Below are 20,773 nucleotides of genomic sequence, written 5' to 3'. Positions count from 1 at the left end.
TTCAGATTTTTTTCTCTCCCACTGAGCAAACTGAGTAAACAGGTACGTGGACGGAAACACATATGTACATACGTGCATACTTACATAACTTACGCAAGATTCGGAACCCCACAAGAGCACTCAAGCGAAGCGAATCATAACGACGCACTTGTACGCACAACCAACTTATCAAGCGTCTGGCTTGATCAGATGCTACCTAAGATTTCAACTTGCGAAGGACAATGTTGCCTTACCATTCCTTCTTCTTAAGTCGACGGTCACTGTTACTTTCACATGACTGACAGTGACCCGTCAAGGTCAGTGTGTCTGTAGCTTTACAGCCGTGGAATACTCCAAGAGCTTTCCGCCAGTGTCAGCCGATGGTTTCGAGCCGTTTCGCGCGTAAAGGTTCGAACACACGCTCCGTTATCATAAGCAAAGGTGATGTTAACCTTGGGTTTCTTTCCCTCGCAGTTACTTGATTCATTGGTTGTTTACATTCTAAGTCTAACAGCTTCCACGATTGTTAAGGTTATATCCACCTATCTGAAAATTCTTGAACAACTTGAGGTGCGAAGGATCATTCTAACATCACATATTCCCTCGTTATCTGTATGGCCCGAACGTGACTCGAATCTAAGAGGAGTTTGACCTGACGACCTGTTGTTTGTTACCCCGAACAGCGCGGCAGCTCCTAACCTACTAGCTAAATCAGGCGGGCAAGATTACATGCTTGTGCCCAATGAGGACACCGCCCCAGTCAGCGTTCGAACCCTGGAGCTTGAAGTAGAGTCGGTGGTTTAACCATTACCCCAACGGTGGTCTGTGAGAAGAGGGGAGGTGGGAGGAATTGAAAGCTTATATATCCCGTTTTCTCTGTCCTGTATATATCCCGTTTTCTCTGTCCTGTATATTGTTTTCTACTAAGCCTCTTATAAAGATGAAATATTCTTTTTTATCCTTAGTATTGTCCAAATAAAATTGAACTTTATGATCTAATTATCATATGATTCAAAACAGGCTTTTAATATTCATAATATCTATCTATTTTTTAATCCATCGTTCGCATAACAACCTGGGGAATTTTCTAGAACAAAAACGCTAAAGAAAGAAAGGAAGAGATTATAAAAAAAGGACGAAAAAAAGTTCATTAAATGTTATAAGGAATTGGGGAGTAAATGTTGAAGGCTTGATCCGAACAGGTCTATGATATCTTCCTTTTTTTTTATTCTGAAGACGAGGTTCTTTTATTGACAGCCTTTGGGAACTTAAGAGTTAATCCCTTTCTGAACAAAACTGATTGGCCGTTTCAAAGACATTAAGTTCACTTTTTGTTGTTTGTTAGCTGAGACGGCACGGGCAGCTGAGGCCTTAATCAAGGCCATCCCATTAACTCTCTCTCTCTCTCTCTCTCTCTCTCTCTCTCTCTCTCTCTCTCTCTCTCTCTCTCTCTCTCTCTCTATATATATATATATATATATATATATATATATATATATATATATCCTACCCTGAGCCAAGTACCCATTTTCATCGACCAAAACCCAAGGGTGGATGAACAGCTTAGGTTGACAGTGGACCGACTGCCGCAAATAGGATTCGAACCTATGCGTTCGACACTTGGCGGCCCGAGAATGCTACCCTACTGTAAGTTGGCTGAAGGCAAAACTAAAGGTGAAAATGAAAGCATAACCTGTTGGTGAAAGTGAAACTAAACGTATGTGAAGATGAGGCTGATAGTGTATCTTAATAGGAAACTGAAAATGAAAGTGAAGATGAAAATGGGTCACCAGGTGAGGATGAAACAGTCCGCGGGTGCAGATGACTCTGAATCAACAGAAGAACGTGAAATAAAGAAGGTGATGCTTTCGTTCAAGATGGTGTTCTTAAGGCTTTGAATGCTGAAATTAAGCCTATGGCTGAAGATGGAAAACGGAACCTACAGATGAAAATGCAGGTAAGACTCAAACCGATGAAGACAGTACCCACAGACGACGTAGACCTGGGTATACGTATGCACGTGAGACAGGAGCTAACCAATGTCATATACACACACAAACATGAAAAGGACTGAAGCCTTTGTCATGTACAGTTTGACGAAACTTTCCCAAAGTGGAATGATTTTTTGATATGTCAGTCAGTAAGCAAAGATACACACAGTGAGTTTGAATATATATATATATATATATATATATATATATATATATATATATATATATATATATATATATATATATATATATATATATATATATATATATATATATATAATATATATATATATATATATATATATATATATATATATATATATATATATATATATATATATATATATCCCTGGGGATAGGGGAGAAAGAATACTTCCCACGTATTCCCTGCGTGTCGTAGAAGGCGACTAAAAGGGGAGGGAGCGGGGGGCTGGAAATCCTCCCCTCTCATTATTTCTTTTTTAATTTTCCAAAAGAAGGAGCAGAGAAGGGGGCCAGGTGAGGATATTCCTTCAAAGGCCCAGTTCTCTGTTCTTAACGCTACCTCGCTAACGCGGGAAATTTCGAATAGTTTGAAAAAAAAAAAAAAAAAAAAAAAATATATATATATATATATATATATATATATATATATATATATATATATATATATATACATTAGTAGATGTTGTTGAGATCCAGGGACGAACCATCATATTTCCCAACCAGCAAGTGGACAGACAGACAGACAGTATTACCTCACCATGCACAGGAGAGGTGAGGTTAAGCTCAGTCATCCCGCACAGTGTGGCGTTGCATGTTATTATCATCATGACAATGGTCGCCGAGGCTGAGCACGAACTCTCCTGCTGATTCAAGCACAGGGGTAAACAGCGAGGAATAGGTGTGTGTGTGTGTGTGTGTGTGTGTGTGTGTGTGTGTGTGTGTGTGTGTTCTACAGGTATCATTTCGACTCTGGTAAGCTGTCTGCATTCATCCCCAACCCTGTTTCTGTGTGAAGACCAGGAACACGAGGATTAACGTAACGTTACGATACCCCCTCATTCCTCTCCACTCTCAAACTGGATCTAAGAACCACCTTAGGACCTTAAATTAATTTCCCTAATCATCTTTCTCTTATAGAATCTAATATTGAACTTATTATTCGACATTTTCAACCACCTTTGGCTTCGGGTAAAGCGTCCCTTTGTTCGTATCATGTAGGGCTTCTACAGCAAGAACGACAGCTGATGTAATCACACGAGGTGCGCCTGTCCCCTTAGTGCATGGGTAGGAAGCACTTTGATATTTTCCTGACACTACAGACAACAATTACGGTAAACACAACACCGGGACGCGACGTTGTCTAATTGTCAGGGCAAAAAAAATGATGACTGGCGATAGATACATATGGCAAGGTATTGTACAAGAACTATCTACCAGATAGTGATGAAGAACCAGTATCAGATATTGATGAAGAACCAGTACCAGATATTGATGAAGAACCAGTATCAGATATTGATGAAGAACCAGTATCAGATATTGATGAAGAACCAGTATCAGATATCATAATATCAGGTCCAGATATCACGATATCTAAAGTGTATCATGAATGCTTAAATCACTCCTGGAAACAGTTTAATGTTGAATGTCCTCATACTGCCGATTGTCGTCAGTCTTGCATGACCTTGAAGGATGTGTGTGTGTGTGTGTGTGTGTGTGTGTGTGTGTGTGTGTGTGTGTGTGTGTGTGTATGTGTGTGTGTGTGTGTGTGTGTGTGTGTGTGTGTGTGTGTGTGTGTGTGTGTGTGTGTGTGTGACATGACAAAGGTAGGGTTGTACATGCTGCTGAATGTTGTCACATCCTTTTCGGAAATGCAGGACGACAGCAAGAATGAAGCGTCGTACCATACCCTACCGAATTGAACAACACGATTCCCCATGCTTGATAATTCCTATCCTACTCCTGTATGCGGCTAAATCACAAAAGAAAACGTGATCCGGCAGTATACTGTTAGCCACAACTATGCCTAAAGATGAGAATTATCAAGAAATCGACCGGCAGTCTTCGTGTTTCGTTTTCCTTGTGGTTAATAGCATATACTATTGTATACTGAGTATCGTACGTGCCAGGTTAACTTGCTCCTCCCTCCATCACCAGCCTGTGGTAAGGGGGCGCTATTATTACACAATGAATCAACAGATATATTTCATTCATGTAGTGATGAACTGACATTCATCCCGACATGGTGGCTGTGTGGCTCTGCTCACATACTTTCTGGTCAATACCGCGTGACATTTACGTTAACTGACTTATTTTCTCGAACGTATTATTTGACTTGTTGTTTAGTCCTTTTTTTTTTTATCTAATTTATTGGATACTTCTTCCCGTCAACACATTGCTCGGTTTGTGTATGTTGACATTTAACTAATAATATCTTGTCGTTTTGACTGAACAACAAGAGATATTGAAAACAAGGCCAGGTACGCGTTTAAAAATTCATAAGGGGAAATACCTCATATTAAGTCCATGGATGACGTTATTTGCGCCTACGTCGTTAAAAAGCCTTTCTTTTTTCCTTTTTTCTTACGGGTTTTATTATTCTTGGATATCTCTCTGACTTTCTATTCACTCTACACTAATCTGTTTTGAATGTGTTTTGGCGTCACAAGTAACCTCGAAGAAACCCAGTGGTATTTTGCCATTTACAGTCGTTTATGTGCATCGTTAAGTTTGTTGGTATATCACTATTGATGAAGAATCTATGTATATATATGAGTGGGGAAAGGTTGACAAAGTGACAAAGAGGATATATATATATATGTTTCAGAAGTGGAGGGAAGAAGGAGAACCGGGAGACAATTTGGAGATGGAAGGATGGGGAAAAAAAAAAAAGGTTTTGAGTGTTTGTAGGGCCTGAACATGCAGGAGGGTGAAAGGCGTGCAAAGGAATTGGAACTGGAACGATGTGGTATACTCGGATCGACGTGCTGTCAATGGACTGAACCAGGCCATTATAGAGGTAGCGTCAAGAACAGACAGGTGAGCCTTAGAGGGAGATTTCCAGCCTCCAGCTCCCTCCCCTCTTAGTCGACTTCTACGACGCGCAGGGAATACGTGGGAAGTATTGTTTCTCCCCTATCCCCAGGGATATATATATATATATATATATATATATATATATATATATATATATATATATATATATATATATATATATATATATATATATATATATATTATCCCTGGGGATAGGGGAGAAAGAATACTTCCCACGTATTCCCTGCGTGTCGTAGAAGGCGACTAAAAGGGAAGGGAGCGGGGGGCTGGAAATCCTCCCCTCTCGTTTTTTTTTTTTTTTTTTTTTTTTTTTTTTTTTAATTTTCCAAAAGAAGGAACAGAGAAGAGGGCCAGGTGAGGATATTTCCTCAAAGGCCCAGTCCTCTGTTCTTAACGCTACCTCGCTGTCGCGGGAAATGGCGGATAGTATGAAAAAAAAAAAAAAAAAAAAAAATATATATATATATATATATATATATATATATATATATATATATATATATATATATATATATATATATATATTGCCATTGTACAAAGGCAAAGGGGATAAGAGTGAGTGCTCAAATTACAGAGGTATAAGTTTGTTGAGTATTCCTGGTAAATTATATGGGAGGGTATTGATTGAGAGGGTGAAAGCATGTACAGAGCATCAGATTGGGGAAGAGCAGTGTGGTTTCAGAAGTGGTAGAGGATGTGTGGATCAGGTGTTTGCTTTGAAGAATGTATGTGAGAAATACTTAGAAAAGCAAATGGATTTGTATGTAGCATTTATGGATCTGGAGAAGGCATATGATAGAGTTGATAGAGATGCTCTGTGGAAGGTATTAAGAATATATGGTGTGGGAGGAAAGTTGTTAGAAGCAGTGAAAAGTTTTTATCGAGGATGTAAGGCATGTGTACGTGTAGGAAGAGAGGAAAGTGATTGGTTCTCAGTGAATGTAGGTTTGCGGCAGGGGTGTGTGATGTCTCCATGGTTGTTTAATTTGTTTATGGATGGGGTTGTTAGGGAGGTGAATGCAAGAGTTTTGGAAAGAGGGGCAAGTATGAAGTCTGTTGGGGATGAGAGAGCTTGGGAAGTGAGTCAGTTGTTGTTCGCTGATGATACAGCGCTGGTGGCTGATTCATGTGAGAAACTGCAGAAGCTGGTGACTGAGTTTGGTAAAGTGTGTGGAAGAAGAAAGTTAAGAGTAAATGTGAATAAGAGCAAGGTTATTAGGTACAGTAGGGTTGAGGGTCAAGTCAATTGGGAGGTGAGTTTGAATGGAGAAAAACTGGAGGAAGTGAAGTGTTTTAGATATCTGGGAGTGGATCTGGCAGCGGATGGAACCATGGAAGCGGAAGTGGATCATAGGGTGGGGGAGGGGGCGAAAATTCTGGGAGCCTTGAAGAATGTGTGGAAGTCGAGAACATTATCTCGGAAAGCAAAAATGAGTATGTTTGAAGGAATAGTGGTTCCAACAATGTTGTATGGTTGCGATCCGTGGGCTATGGATAGAGTTGTGCGCAGGAGGATGGATGTGCTGGAAATGAGATGTTTGAGGACAATGTGTGGTGTGAGGTGGTTTGATCGAGTAAGTAACGTAAGGGTAAGAGAGATGTGTGGAAATAAAAAGAGCGTGGTTGAGACAGCAGAAGAGGGTGTTTTGAAATGGTTTGGGCACATGGAGAGAATGAGTGAGGAAAGATTGACCAAGAGGATATATGTGTCGGAGGTGGAGGGAACGAGGAGAAGAGGGAGACCAAATTGGAGGTGGAAAGATGGAGTGGAAAAGATTTTGTGTGATCGGGGCCTGAACATGCAGGAGGGTGAAAGGAGGGCAAGGAATAGAGTGAATTGGAGCGATGTGGTATACCGGGGTTGACGTGCTGTCAGTGGATTGAATCGGGGCATGTGAAGCGTCTGGGGTAAACCATGGAAAGCTGTGTAGGTATGTATATTTTGCGTGTGTGGACGTATGTATATACATGTGTATGGGGGTGGGTTGGGCCATTTCTTTCGTCTGTTTCCTTGCGCTACCTCGCAAACGCGGGAGACAGCGACAAAGCAAAAAAAAAAAAAAAAGAAATATATATATATATATATATATATATATATATATATATATATATATATATATATATATATACTAGCTATTAAAGTGTTGTTATAATTTTCTTAATCTTTATCATCTCGTTGGTGGGGTTATTATTGTTGACTAAGAAGTAACACATGACGCCTGCTTTTGTATCTTCGATGCCTTGACCTATAATTTTATGTCTCGAGGTATTTTGCTTTTACCGCCATTCGATGTTATGGACAATGCAGTTAATCTTTTACCGTCGTTTCTGCTTCTCATAACTGAGTCTCGTTCTATTGTCTTCTTTTTTTCCCTCCCTTTTAACATTCCACAACTGACTATTTTTTTTTTTATCAATCTTCTTTCCGTTATCTTTTCAGTTATCATTTTCTTTCTTTCCTTATTCGTGATGATATTATTCTTTTCCCATATTTCATTTATTTGATTCATTATCTCGTTATTTTCTCGGACTTTATTATTGTCTACGTCTTTATCATACCCGTTTTCATCCTCCTCTTCGCCTTCCTCTCTCCCAGTCTGTCCTTCTCTCTCTCTCTCTCTCTCTCTCTCTCTCTCTCTCTCTCTCTCTCTCTCTCTCTCTCTCTCTCTCTCTCTCTCTCTCTCTCGCGTGTTGAGGTACATTACTGTTTACACTGCACTCGCTTTTCTGAGGTGCATCTCATATTTACCAATACAATAAACTCGAAGGCTCTTACGAGCACGTAGACAAATATACTTCACCCTTGGTACGGAAGACTTGAACGCAGTAAAACATTTCTCTCTTATTTTGATGCCCGATACATATACTTTATATTCTTAAACATAAAAAAAAGTTGCTACGTAAATATATCTTAAAGTTTGCCGTCTAATCGATTATAGTTGAAGTAATGTTACTCTTTATATCTTAGATAAACATTACTGATGAACAAAACACACACCACGGTGTTAAAACTGCATGTTTATAAACGAAGAAGATCGAAATCAGTATATGCAAATTTCTCTCTCTCTCTTTTTTCCCTCCCCCTCTCTTAATGAATATTAATGAGTCTTCAGCTTTACTAAAGCATATACCTTACACTATATACCCTGCAGTTACCTCCTTCACTCGTACATTTCGTTTAGTTTTTTAAAACGTATTTTACTTCTATATTAAGTAGGTATCAGTGAGCAGAGAGGTGCTGGATGCGTGTATGTGTACGTGGTTACACTTCGTAGTAAGTGAGGGAGGGAGGGAGGAAGGGGGAGTGGAAGTCTCTCCTTCGACGAGACTGTATCGTCCTCAATCCACGGCTGGGGGGTGGGTACACACACACATACATACATAGTCTCGTCCATGACCTTCTCTTTCCAATGGCGTCCCATCATCATTTCCTCCGCGCGCTCCATGTGTCGAGAGCGCAGGAGCAGCATCGAAACTGCGGCAGAGAGAGAGAGAGAGAGAGAGAGAGAGAGAGAGAGAGAGAGAGAGAGAGAGAGAGAGAGAGAGAGAGAGAGAGAGAGAGAGAGAGAGAGAGAGAGTCTATACTCACGATTTAGCCCAAAAAGGCTGGGTTAGTTAGCGCTGCTCAGCGCTCACAGCAAGCAGGAACAGACAAGAGTTACGAAGAACGAGCGGTGCGAACTACGCGTGTCATCAAGGGTTGTGTGTGTGTGTGTGTGTGTGATGGAGAGAGTGTGTGTTTGTGGAATGAAAGCCAGCAGCTCACGTGTGGATGGGAGCAAGAGAGAAAAGACAGCAACCTGGAGGGAAAGGAGTGAAACTTGACAGCCACTGAAGTCCTGGTTACAGCGCGCTCGAGTGACTAAAAACAGGTAATAACAAATAATTCAGACAGGAGACAACGATGAAGGCAGGCTTGGCTATGGAAAACGTAATGCACAGAATAAGGATTAATGATTAAAAAAAAACTGAAGAAAAAAAAAGGAGAGAAAGGTGGTGATAAGACGCGATGAGACTCAGACATTACAAGATGCCCAGAGTTTACTACGTTCAAACCTCCGCCTGGCCTTCTGTAAATGCGTAACAGCGCACATTCCCTGCGTTACGCATGAGGGGCACGTCATCCCCCGGTGTCTTGGCTACGCATTCCTCTCTCTCTCTCTCTCTCAGTGCTACATACGTATTCGTCAACCTCTCCCTCCAGTCCTTCAGTCTGGACCCATCCACCTGGTCTGGCGGGCACACTCGGCCTATTATCATCCCGGCAGCTTCTGGTGAGTCAAGGTTGGGTAGTGAATGGACAGGTGCACCAACCGAGCGGGCACCAGTTTAGATTCCACCACCTCGATTTTTTTACATTATCAACCAAGTCCATTGTCTTTACCGTCATACTATATCTCAAGGATGTTTTCCTCCCATGAAAATGTCTGTTGAAAAAAAGGATTATCGTTCGTCTATCAATTTAGATGGATTATATTTTTTCTTCGGGGTTGGTGGGTAAGGTTGGTATGCCTGAGTGGGACGTCCGCACGCCGTAGCCACAAACGTTGCGTCGCTAAGGCGAGGCATCAGTCCACTTGTGGTTGTAGACGGAGACGTACTACGTCTTTGGTCGCTCGCTCGCTCCAGGTTCTTTTGCGAATAGATTAAAACTCGGTGATTCGCGTCGCGTGGCTAGCTGATGATGGCTCAACAGAGAAGGTTGGTATTGCTTCAGTCTCTCGCTCTCAGTACACCAGTAAATTGATTTGTTCTTCATTTTCTTAACTGCTCTTGTGATTTTAGTAGGAATCATGAGTTCTCGTTTTAGGTAATTATGTAGTCACATTTTATATGCTCTGGCGTAATGTTTCGTTATTAGTTCTTCCAGTTATGATCTTTATATATACATTCGTTTATAATTCATATCATTGTTATATATATATATATATATATATATATATATATATATATATATATATATATATATATATATATGAAACCTTCCCAGGACCCCTTTCATGAGGCTCCTGCAGCATCAGGACTGCGTTACAATCAGAAGCAGGTAGATGATGAACTCTTTTGAAGCGTTAAGTTCCTCGCCGAGATTTGTCTGTACTTCCGTTCAACAGACTTAAGCCGGGGTCCAGTCCACATTTATCACCCGTCATCCCCCCTCAAGGGAAGGCTGGATGCCTGCACTGAATATTTTATCTCTCCCCGCCAGGATAAGATATTCAAGATCTAAAATGTAAAGCAAAAATAAGAACTTGGTCGATGCACTCGCGCCGCCGTGCCCGGTAAGCCGATATCGGGAGGTAGAGATGACGTGCTCCTCCTGCTACCTCTGGGCTCGGCCATGATCACCATCAGCCACTGGTGCCGCTGGGGTGTGTGTGTGAACGAGGCCCACCCCCACCCTCGCCATTCACCTCCACATTGTAATACCTTTCTCGATCGCTTTGGATCTCTGATGATGACGCCATGACGACGTAATGCGTTGAGTATTGATTCCGACTTTTATTCTTTCATCATTAGCAAAGGCCTCTTAACGTGGCGAGTGAAGCGGTGGGTACTTTAGCGTCTCGAAAAGTACGTTAACGTAAAGACGAGGCTTTCAGTGTTCCAACGACCTACCGCAAAATACGTTTTTAATTCTGATGTGTAGCGAGTGGCATTCTTATTTCTCTGAGCGGATTATCTAACTTTAGATTATGATATAATCATAATATGGGGAGTTCATCAAGTCTGTCTCCTCTTAACGAACCCGTCCACACTCACAGCACAAGGCTCGTTCGTACCTATATCTCTTCTGTAGTTTCCATCTTCAGTAGACTGGTTCATCAACTTTTTTGTTTGTATATATTCAGATGTTCATCTCGATGGTATCTGTATTTCTTCGACTGGTTAATGAGACCTGACTGTCGTCATTTACATTCTTTTAACCTGGTAATTTTGCCTTCCATACAGTGACGGTTTTCAAACAGAGGGGAAAAGTGCACGTTCCAAAATGTCTTTTCTCTTTCGATGTCTCCTAATCAATGACTTTCGTACGACATGCACGTCTGTTACAGTCAGTCACGCAGGTCTGTTACAGTCAGTCACGCAGGTCTGTTACAGTCATGCACGTCTGTTACAGTCAGTCACGCAGGTCTGTTACAGTCATGCACGTCTGTTACAGTCAGTCACGCAGGTCTGTTAGTCATGCACGTCTGTTACAGTCAGTCACGCAGGTCTGTTACAGTCATGCACGTCTGTTACAGTCAGTCACGCAGGTCTGTTACAGTCATGCACGTCTGTTACAGTCAGTCACGCAGGTCTGTTACAGTCATGCACGTCTGTTACAGTCAGTCACGCAGGTCTGTTACAGTCATGCACGTCTGTTACGGTCAGTTACCACCATCGTCTTCCATGTCAGTCACTGTGTAAGTCTGGTGTTTGTTGATACCCATGATAGTTCTTGCGTTTGGGCCAATGACTGAAATAGCTGCAGGTACAGCCTGACTTTCGTGAATTGATGGCAGAAATAGATAAGGTTGTCTTCACCTTCGGTCACCCGATGTTACGCACAACAACGAACTGTTGAACACTTGTTAACCCAGTTGCGTCTACGGCACTCTTGTGTATCAGGATGGCTTATAATCATTATTGGAACGTCTTGTTAAGTGGCTCACTTACCATAATTCACATTGCTGAAGTTGGTTGGGTTGATTGATCGGTTGGGACTCAGGCCTAATCAGCTGCCAGGGTTATTATTCTAAGGCCGCCAGCGTCAAACCTCATCCGCCCAACCGAAAAAATCTTCTCTACACTTTCATCAGGTGTTTAATGTTAATCCTAAGACCAGATACAGTTCATCTTGCAGGTAGTCCCGTGTTAATCACACACCCACAGCAAACAAGTGAAGCCAACCGTTACTATACACACTATAGAGGGTTGTAGATCGATGTGATTCGCAAAGTTTGTCTTCACATGGATTCCTTACATCCGTATATGGTTGACGTTAATAATTTGCCCGGGTTTTTTTTTTTGTCATAGACGTTTGAGGAATTCGCAGCTGCATCGTTGGTGCTGACGCCAGGTCTGGTCTTACTGTGGTACGAGAGATGTCTGAATGTTTCGTAGGTGACTGTTGTACTAATAGGTTCCATGACCTTATTTGATGTGTTTCATTGTACGCTGCGTATTTGTCATTTCACATTTGAGGTTCGCTGATTTCTCGAACTGGACGGAGATTTTTAGTCAGTGATAATAATAATAATGCAAATAATAATAATGATAATGATAATAATATTAATGATAATAATAATATTAATAATAATAATGATAATAATAATAATAATAACGATAATAATAATGATGATGATAATAATATTAATGATAATAATAATATCAATAATAATAATGATAATTATAATAATAATAATAATGATAATAATGATAATGATAATGATAACAATAATTATAATTATAATACAGAAACTATTATCTCATTCGTTGCTTAGCTTCCGCATGCAAAGTAGATTGCTACATGCAAATTAATTTTTTTTACCCCCGTGCTGCTCCACGTGGACATCTACCGTGCATTTAAAGTCAGAGAGAAAAAAGAGTTAAAAGCCATTCATTCCACAGAACAAGAATATCCGGAAGTAAAATTCGAGTAACAGGGGAAAAAAAAAAGAAAACGTTAAAAGGGCGACATAAGGAGTATCATATAAGTGGACGCATATATTTATGTACCGAATATGTACTGGTGTTATTATGTACCGAATATGTACTAGTGTTATTATGTAACGAACACCTTATGTGGTGTTCACTGAGGCTCGGAGGAGGAGATACGACACGCAAGAGCAAGGGTTTGTGATGGACTCCTTCCCTCTCCCTGATGACTTAGGTCCTTGACGAGACTGTATATTGATTTCCGTTCACTGACGATGATAACAGCGATGTTGAGAGAAGGGCTCGTTTTCCCGCTCTGGGTGTCGCTACGAGCGAGCAGGCGGTGGTGGTCCACGGAGGCGGAGACACTGGAAACAGCTCGACTGGTGGTAGACAGACGGTGGACGGAAGGATGAGTTCCGGGAGTCCAGGATGATTTTTAGGAGGGGTTTAAGAGGGGATGGGTTTGTTTAGAGCGGTCTTGTCTAAACGTTTCCCCATGTTAAGGTGGTAGCGCCAGGGAGAGGTACGCTTAATATCAACCAGCTCCAGGGGAAGGTTGAACACATGGGTGCAGATCGACTGCCTGTGGCCAGGACTCGAACTCATGCAGGCTCCACAACGCTACAACGAAGGCCCTTGTGTGTGTGTGTGTGTGTGTGTGTGTGTGTGTGTGTGTGTGTGTGTGTTCTTTTCAGTTTTCGAAACATTACAAACGCGTGATATTTCACTACTAAACTTCCCTGAATGGTTTTCTAATTATACATTATCTTCATTATGACCTCATACATTTCACTGCACAATACTTTTGATTAGAGTTTGTCACCACAGTTTTATGACATACTTGAATGCTGAAGTAAATGGATTTATATTAACAATGATGCACTGGAGTTATATTATTAACCCAGGTGCGATGACTCTGTATGAACAACCTGAAGTCGATGGATTGTATCAGCAATGATACAGTAGAATTATATCAACACTGATGTTATGCATTTATATGAACAGTTATACAGTGTAAATCAACAATGATGCATTGGATGTATATCAACACTGATGCATTGGATTTCCAGTAACGCTATTGTTATAGATTTATATTCACACTAATGCAATGGATTTATATTAACACGGATACATAGGATGTATATCAACAGTGGTACAGTTTAAATGACTTTAACACTCCACGGTGGATTTATATAGACACCAGTGCAATGTATTTATATTAGTACTGATGTAGTGGATTTTAATGAACGCTGAGGCAATAGTTTTGCATCAGCACTGATGAAGTGGATTTATATTAACAATGATGCAATGGATTAATAAAAACAGTGATGCAGTAGATTACCATTAACGCTAATACAATAAATATAAATATAACTGATAAAATAAATCTACATTAACAGTGAGGTAGTGAATCGATATTAGCACTGATACAGTGTCACTGATACATTTGACTTATATCAACACTGGAACAGTGAATTTACATCAACAATGATACACTGGATTTACATTTTCACTAATACGATGGATTTATAACACGGAAATAGTGGATTAACATCAACAGTGATACAGTTTATTTACGTTTGCAATTATACAGTGGATGTACATCATTATTGATATAACGGATTCTCACTAACAATGATAGAGTGAATTAACACTGACAGTGATACAGTGGATTTACCATAACAGTGATAGAATGGATTTTTATCAGTACAGACACAGCGGATTTAAGTTAACGATGATACAGTGAATTAACATTAACGCTGATGCAGTGGATTAACGTTAACATTGAAGCAGTTTATTGACATTAACACTGATACATAGGATTAACATTAACACTGATACGTTGGTTTTACATCAACAGTGATGCAGTGGATTAACATTAACAATGATACAATGGTTTACAGTGATACATTGGATTAACGCTAACACTGATACAATGGATTAACATTAACACTGATACATTGGATTAACAGTGATACATTGGATTAACACTGATACAGTGGATTATCAGTAACACTGATGCAATGGATTAACACTGATACAGTGCATTAACACTGACAATGATGCAATGGATTAACACTTACAACCATACAGTGAATTTACATTAACACTGATACAGTGGATTAACATAAACAATGATACAGTGGAATAACATTAACACTGATACAGTGGATTAATATGAACACTAATACAATGGATCATTAAAACTGATACAATGGATTAACATTAACCCTGATACAATGGATTAATATTAAACTAATATAATGGATTAACATTAACACTGATACCATGGATTGATATTAAAACTAATATAATGGATTAACATTAACACTGATACCAGGGATTGATATTAAAACTAATATAATGGATTAACATTAACACTGATACTATGGATTGATATTGAAATATAATGGATTAACATTAACACTGATACAATTGATTGATATTAAAACTAATATAATGGTTGACATTAACAATGATACAATGATTTAATATTAAAACTAATATAATGGATTAACATTAACACATACAATGGACTAATACTGATAGACTGGATTCATATGAAAATTAATATAATGAATTAATATTAACACTGATACAATGGATTAACACTGATACAATGGAATATTATCAACACTGATGCACTGGATTTCCCCCCTCAAGATTCTTATCATACTAAACCCGACCATGGCCTTTGCAGACTGTTCGTGTGGGTGTGTGCTGTGGGCAGCATCCTCGTTGTGGTCACCTGCAGCCCGGCTGCTGATCCTCGTCAGGTAAGTCGTCTGACCTCAAGACACACTATAGCATCATGGCCCCTTACCACCCACCACCCACGAACCCTTCGTGTTCGTCGAGGTGTACACCACCTCACCCCACGCTACCTGATCTTTAGTAAAGGCTTGTGTGGAGGACAAGACACACGAAACGACCTTAGTCTTAAGTGATGTGAGCACAAGGGCACGGCAAGTATTGATCTTACGATGTCATTGTAAACTTTGAGATGTTGGTAGGGTGGGAGTTTACGAGGTTACTTTGTGAGTTTATTACGGCAAGACAGATGGAGTTTATTGAGTTTTTTTTTTTTTCAAAATGCGGGAAATGGCGAATAGTATCAAAGAATATATATATATATATATATATATATATATATATATATATATATATATATATATATATATATATATATATATATATATATATATATAAGAGCTATGGTATGTGGGTCAAGGCAGAACAATGTCTGGTTTATCAAGTTAGCAGTTACATTGTGGCACCTTTGTCAATGATGTTAAACGACAGTACTTCACACACACACACACACAAACTATTATGTATATTTTTCTGTGCTTATTCATTTATTTAATTTTCCTTATCTCTGGGCTTAATTATGATAAAACCTCGTTCTGATAAGTATTTCCTTTTAAATCCACCATGAAAGAAATTCATTTTACGTTCGTTCGTGTTCACCTTAACTATGTTGAGTTAACATTAGACAGAAGATAAGACGGATCGTTGCGAGACATCCTATCTTTGATGTTAATGTTAAATTTTCTTAACCTCATCACTGATGTTAATGTTAAATTTTCCTATAATGCCAACTTGGGCATGGCCTTGTGAAGGTCACCAACTGAGAGTCTGACGTGGAGTGTCATAATGACCATCGGGCTCTGTAATGATCATCATTCGATCGTTTAGATGAATTACAGCAATGTTCCATGGGTAACTGAGACAATTTTACAAGGCTCTCTCTTTACAGTGTAAATGTGAGTAGTTGAAATAATCATTATAATGATCTGATTAATAAGCAACTTTGTAAGTGATTGTAGTGTCAATAACTACAGATTTTACATAAGGTTTGAGATTGATCAACAAGTACTTCCGAGGTGGATTAATCTTAATCACTACAATAGTATTGCAAATCGTCTATAAATTAGAATAATATATATATATATATATATATATATATATATATATATATATATATATATATATATATATATATATATATATATATATATATATATTAAAAGTAGAAAATGATATGCTTATTGCAATTAAAGAGGTACATAGGGTGGTATATTAGGCCGATTCATCATCCTATAATCATGGATTTGCTTGAGTGACGTGTGTGTGTGTGTGTGTGTGTGTGTGTGTGTGTGTGTGTGTGTGTGTGTGCAATTGCTTGAATTTTCATTAATTCAGGGCTGTTCTTCTCTAGGTGTGGATATATGCGAGTACTATTATCTATCTATTTAAATATCTAACTGAAATCTTGGGTCTGTATAAAGTTAGTTTAGCTCGGAAAAAAATAAATTAGGTTTTATTTCATCGCCCAGGTTTGTTTATTTTAGGAATTACATTCAAACTTGTACGTGAGATTTTGGTAAGATTTGATTGGTGTCGGGGGATCGGGCTGGGGGAGGAGGGGCCTTGAGAGTCGAGAGTCAGCCAACACGGGCCCACAGGGGGCACACACACACACACACACCCTGGTCGGCTCTTCTATCCCTTCTCTATAATTTCTAATTCTACTAAAATGACGATCGTAGATTAGGACGGCAACAGGATCATTAACGAAGGAAAACCACAGCGGCTGCCAACATATAAGTGTACATCAGTAAATGAAAAGTAAGTAAAAAGTAGGAAAAAGTAACATAGACGAGGTGGTAAGTGGCGGCTTTGCAGCATATGCTGTAATACCTGTAGTGTGTTATGTAGCCAGGCAGGAAGCAAGGACCAGGGTTTTCGCTTTGCAGATAAGAATAGGATAATGTGAGTTTTGAAATATAGAGGGGCCCGGACCCCCCAAAATGGGCCCCCGAACTTCCCCCCCCCCCCCTGGTGAGGGGCCCCTGACCCCCAAAAGCAGCGACCACCCCCTGCACCCGACTCATCCGGTCTGTTTATATTATTCATATGCTTGTCTGCTGGCCGGTGTGTGTGTGTGTTTGGATTTATGAATTTATATAGTAGAGACAATATGTATGAACGTGTGAACAGTTAGATTCGCTTATAGGTAATAGTTTGTGGGTCTAGTTTAAGCTTAACAACCTTAAACCTTTGGAGTTCTGATGACTTCATCTCTGTTTTATGAAAGGAGATGTTTACATATCGGGGCAAAGAAGAATGTTTTGTGTCTGTATTGAAAGAGAAGGTTTGACAGCAACGAGGATGAGGACCGCTTTGACCTGTGTACATATGTACGTGTCTTAGGCTGTGAGGATTGCTGCACGTTATTTCCTTATCGTATGAATCATCTTTTGTTCTCTTCTGTTTAATGATTAGACCCCGAGCTCGTGATGAGATCTATCTTAATTCTTCTAATGCCCCACTGTACATGGAGAGGAAGACAATTAGTAGGCTTAATGCACTCACTGACGCCATAATGAAGATACACGATAAGCCTCTCTGTAAACACATTATCACCTGTGTGTGTGTGTGTGTGTGTGTGTCCGTCTCTTGCTTTCACATATCCGCGTCCAACTGAAACCTTCTTCTACCCTACTTTAAGATGTCTATTGAGTTGATCTTTAGCAGGAAATTTTCATATGTTTATGATGATGGTATGGTATATAGGCGTACGGAAAAAAAATAAACAAACAGACAAACGTAGGTGTTGTTTTAAGCTCGTTTTCTTTATGATGATGGAATCACAGAAACGAAAATGGTGTTTGGTTACCCTCGGCTTCGCGAGGCCGACATACACGCCAGGGTCGCTGGCAATTTCATCCTATTTATTATTCAAAGTTGGTATTTTATTTATTTTTTTTTTTTGACTTCGCGACTTTCGATATTTTGTCTGCACTTTACACAAAGAAATGGAAAATCATTTCATGTGCATTTGCAGCAGTCATACACACACACACACACACACACACATACAGACACACCAGCTACGAATTGTCTTTTAATGTTAATCATTACCGTGTTTGACCTGCTGCATCACAACTATTTACTCTTTTTAAGTTTTCGAAAATCGTTGGCTATAGCAGACAGCCGAACTGCTTCAGCATTTGATATATTTCACAACAAGCAAAAGACTTCGTCGTAGACCCCGTTGCTCACCAACGTGAGACGAAGGGTATTCGAGTACATGGTATTCGAATAGTTATTTCCCTGTTAGGGGCGATCACAGCCTAGCGGTAGCGCTCCCGCCTGTTGCACAGGGGTCCCGGGTTCGATCCTGGCTGTTGGAGGTTTGTATGTTCTATGAAAGTGCGCGTTCATATGCACTTTGTTCATATATATATATATATATCTTTTTTCTTTTTTTCTTTCATACTATTCGCCATTTCCCGCGTTAGCAAGGTAGCGTTAAGAACAGAGGACTGGGCCTCTGAGGGAATATCCTCACCTGGCCTCGTTCTCTGTTCCTTCTTTTGGAAAATAAAAAAAAAAAAAAAAACGAGAGGGGAGGATTTCCAGCCCCCCGCTCCCTCCCCTTTTAGTCGCCTTCTAAATATATATATATATATATATATATATATATATATATATATATATATATATATATATATATATATATATATATATACTATTACGCCGTCAAGAAACTGATTCGATGCAACGTTCTGGAGGTAAATGATTTAATGCACAAATCCTTAACTTGAAAGTCTTCTTGTTCGTTCATCAATACTTTCTTACATTTTCCTTGACACAATGCCTTCTTGAGTACGATAAGAAAGGATCTTTTCTTTTCTCCATCCATATCTTTCTCTCTCTCTCTCTCTCTCTCTCTCTCTCTCTCTCTCTCTCTCTCTCTCTCTCTCTCTCTCTCTCTCTCTCTCTCTCTCTCTCTCTCTTCTCCTGATTCTCGCTCCTGTGCTATATACTTTTTTTTGTTTCGTTTTCCCATCTTGGTGAGAGGGGATACCATCGTGGTGAGAGGGGATACCATCGTGGTGAGAGGGGATACCATCGTGGTGAGAGGGGACACCATCGTGGTGAGAGGGGATACCATCGTGGTGAGAGGGGATACCATCGTGGTGAGAGGGGATACCATCGTGGTGAGAGGGGATACCATCGTGGTGAGAGGGGACACCATCGTGGTGAGAGGGGATACCATCGTGGTGAGAGGGGATACCATCGTGGTGAGAGGGGACACCATCGTGGTGAGAGGGGATACCATCGTGGTGAGAGGGGATACCATCGTGGTGAGAGGGGATACCATCGTGGTGAGAGGGGATACCATCGTGGTGAGAGGGGACACCATCGTGGTGAGAGGGGACACCATCGTGGTGAGAGGGGACACCATCGTGGTGAGAGGGGACACCATCGTGGTGAGAGGGGATACCATCGTGGTGAGAGGGGATACCATCGTGGTGAGAGGGGATACCATCGTGGTGAGAGGGGATACCATCGTGGTGAGAGGGGATACCATCGTGGTGAGAGGGGATACCATCGTGGTGAGAGGGGATACCATCGTGGTGAGAGGGGATACCATCGTGGTGAGAGGGGATACCATCGTGGTGAGAGGGGACACCATCGTGGTGAGAGGGGACACCATCGTGGTGAGAGGGGACACCATCGTGGTGAGAGGGGACACCATCGTGGTGAGAGGGGATACCATCGTGGTGAGAGGGGATACCATCGTGGTGAGAGGGGATACCATCGTGGTGAGAGGGGATACCATCGTGGTGAGAGGGGACACCATCGTGGTGAGAGGGGATACCATCGTGGTGAGAGGGGATACCATCGTGGTGAGAGGGGATACCATCGTGGTGAGAGGGGATACCATCGTGGTGAGAGGGGATACCATCGTGGTGAGAGGGGACACCATCGTGGTGAGAGGGGACACCATCGTGGTGAGAGGGGACACCATCGTGGTGAGAGGGGACACCATCGTGGTGAGAGGGGATACCATCGTGGTGAGAGGGGATACCATCGTGGTGAGAGGGGATACCATCGTGGTGAGAGGGGATACCATCGTGGTGAGAGGGGACACCATCGTGGTGAGAGGGGATACCATCGTGGTGAGAGGGGATACCATCGTGGTGAGAGGGGACACCATCGTGGTGAGAGGGGACACCATCGTGGTGAGAGGGGACACCATCGTGGTGAGAGGGGATACCATCGTGGTGAGAGGGGATACCATCGTGGTGAGAGGGGATACCATCGTG

The 20,773-nt window shown here is 40.7% G+C and overlaps 1 protein-coding gene across 1 annotated transcript in view; it reads left to right on the top strand.

Moving 5' to 3' along the window:
• The first annotated feature begins 9,588 nt into the window (after window positions 1–9,588).
• LOC139750242 (uncharacterized) overlaps window positions 9,589–20,773 on the top strand; it is a 126,878-nt gene continuing 115,693 nt past the window's right edge. The window contains exons 1-2 of the mRNA XM_071664752.1: window positions 9,589–9,710; window positions 15,352–15,427. Of these exons, the coding sequence (XP_071520853.1) occupies window positions 9,691–9,710; window positions 15,352–15,427 (96 nt within the window). The 5' untranslated portion in view covers window positions 9,589–9,690. The remainder of the gene's footprint in view (window positions 9,711–15,351; window positions 15,428–20,773) is intronic.

This window comes from Panulirus ornatus, chromosome 1 (assembly GCF_036320965.1).
Source record: "Panulirus ornatus isolate Po-2019 chromosome 1, ASM3632096v1, whole genome shotgun sequence".
In the NCBI taxonomy this organism is placed as follows: Eukaryota; Metazoa; Arthropoda; class Malacostraca; order Decapoda; family Palinuridae; genus Panulirus; species Panulirus ornatus.
Note: the sequence above shows the minus strand (reverse complement) of the source record. Positions and strands in the feature narration are given on the sequence as shown.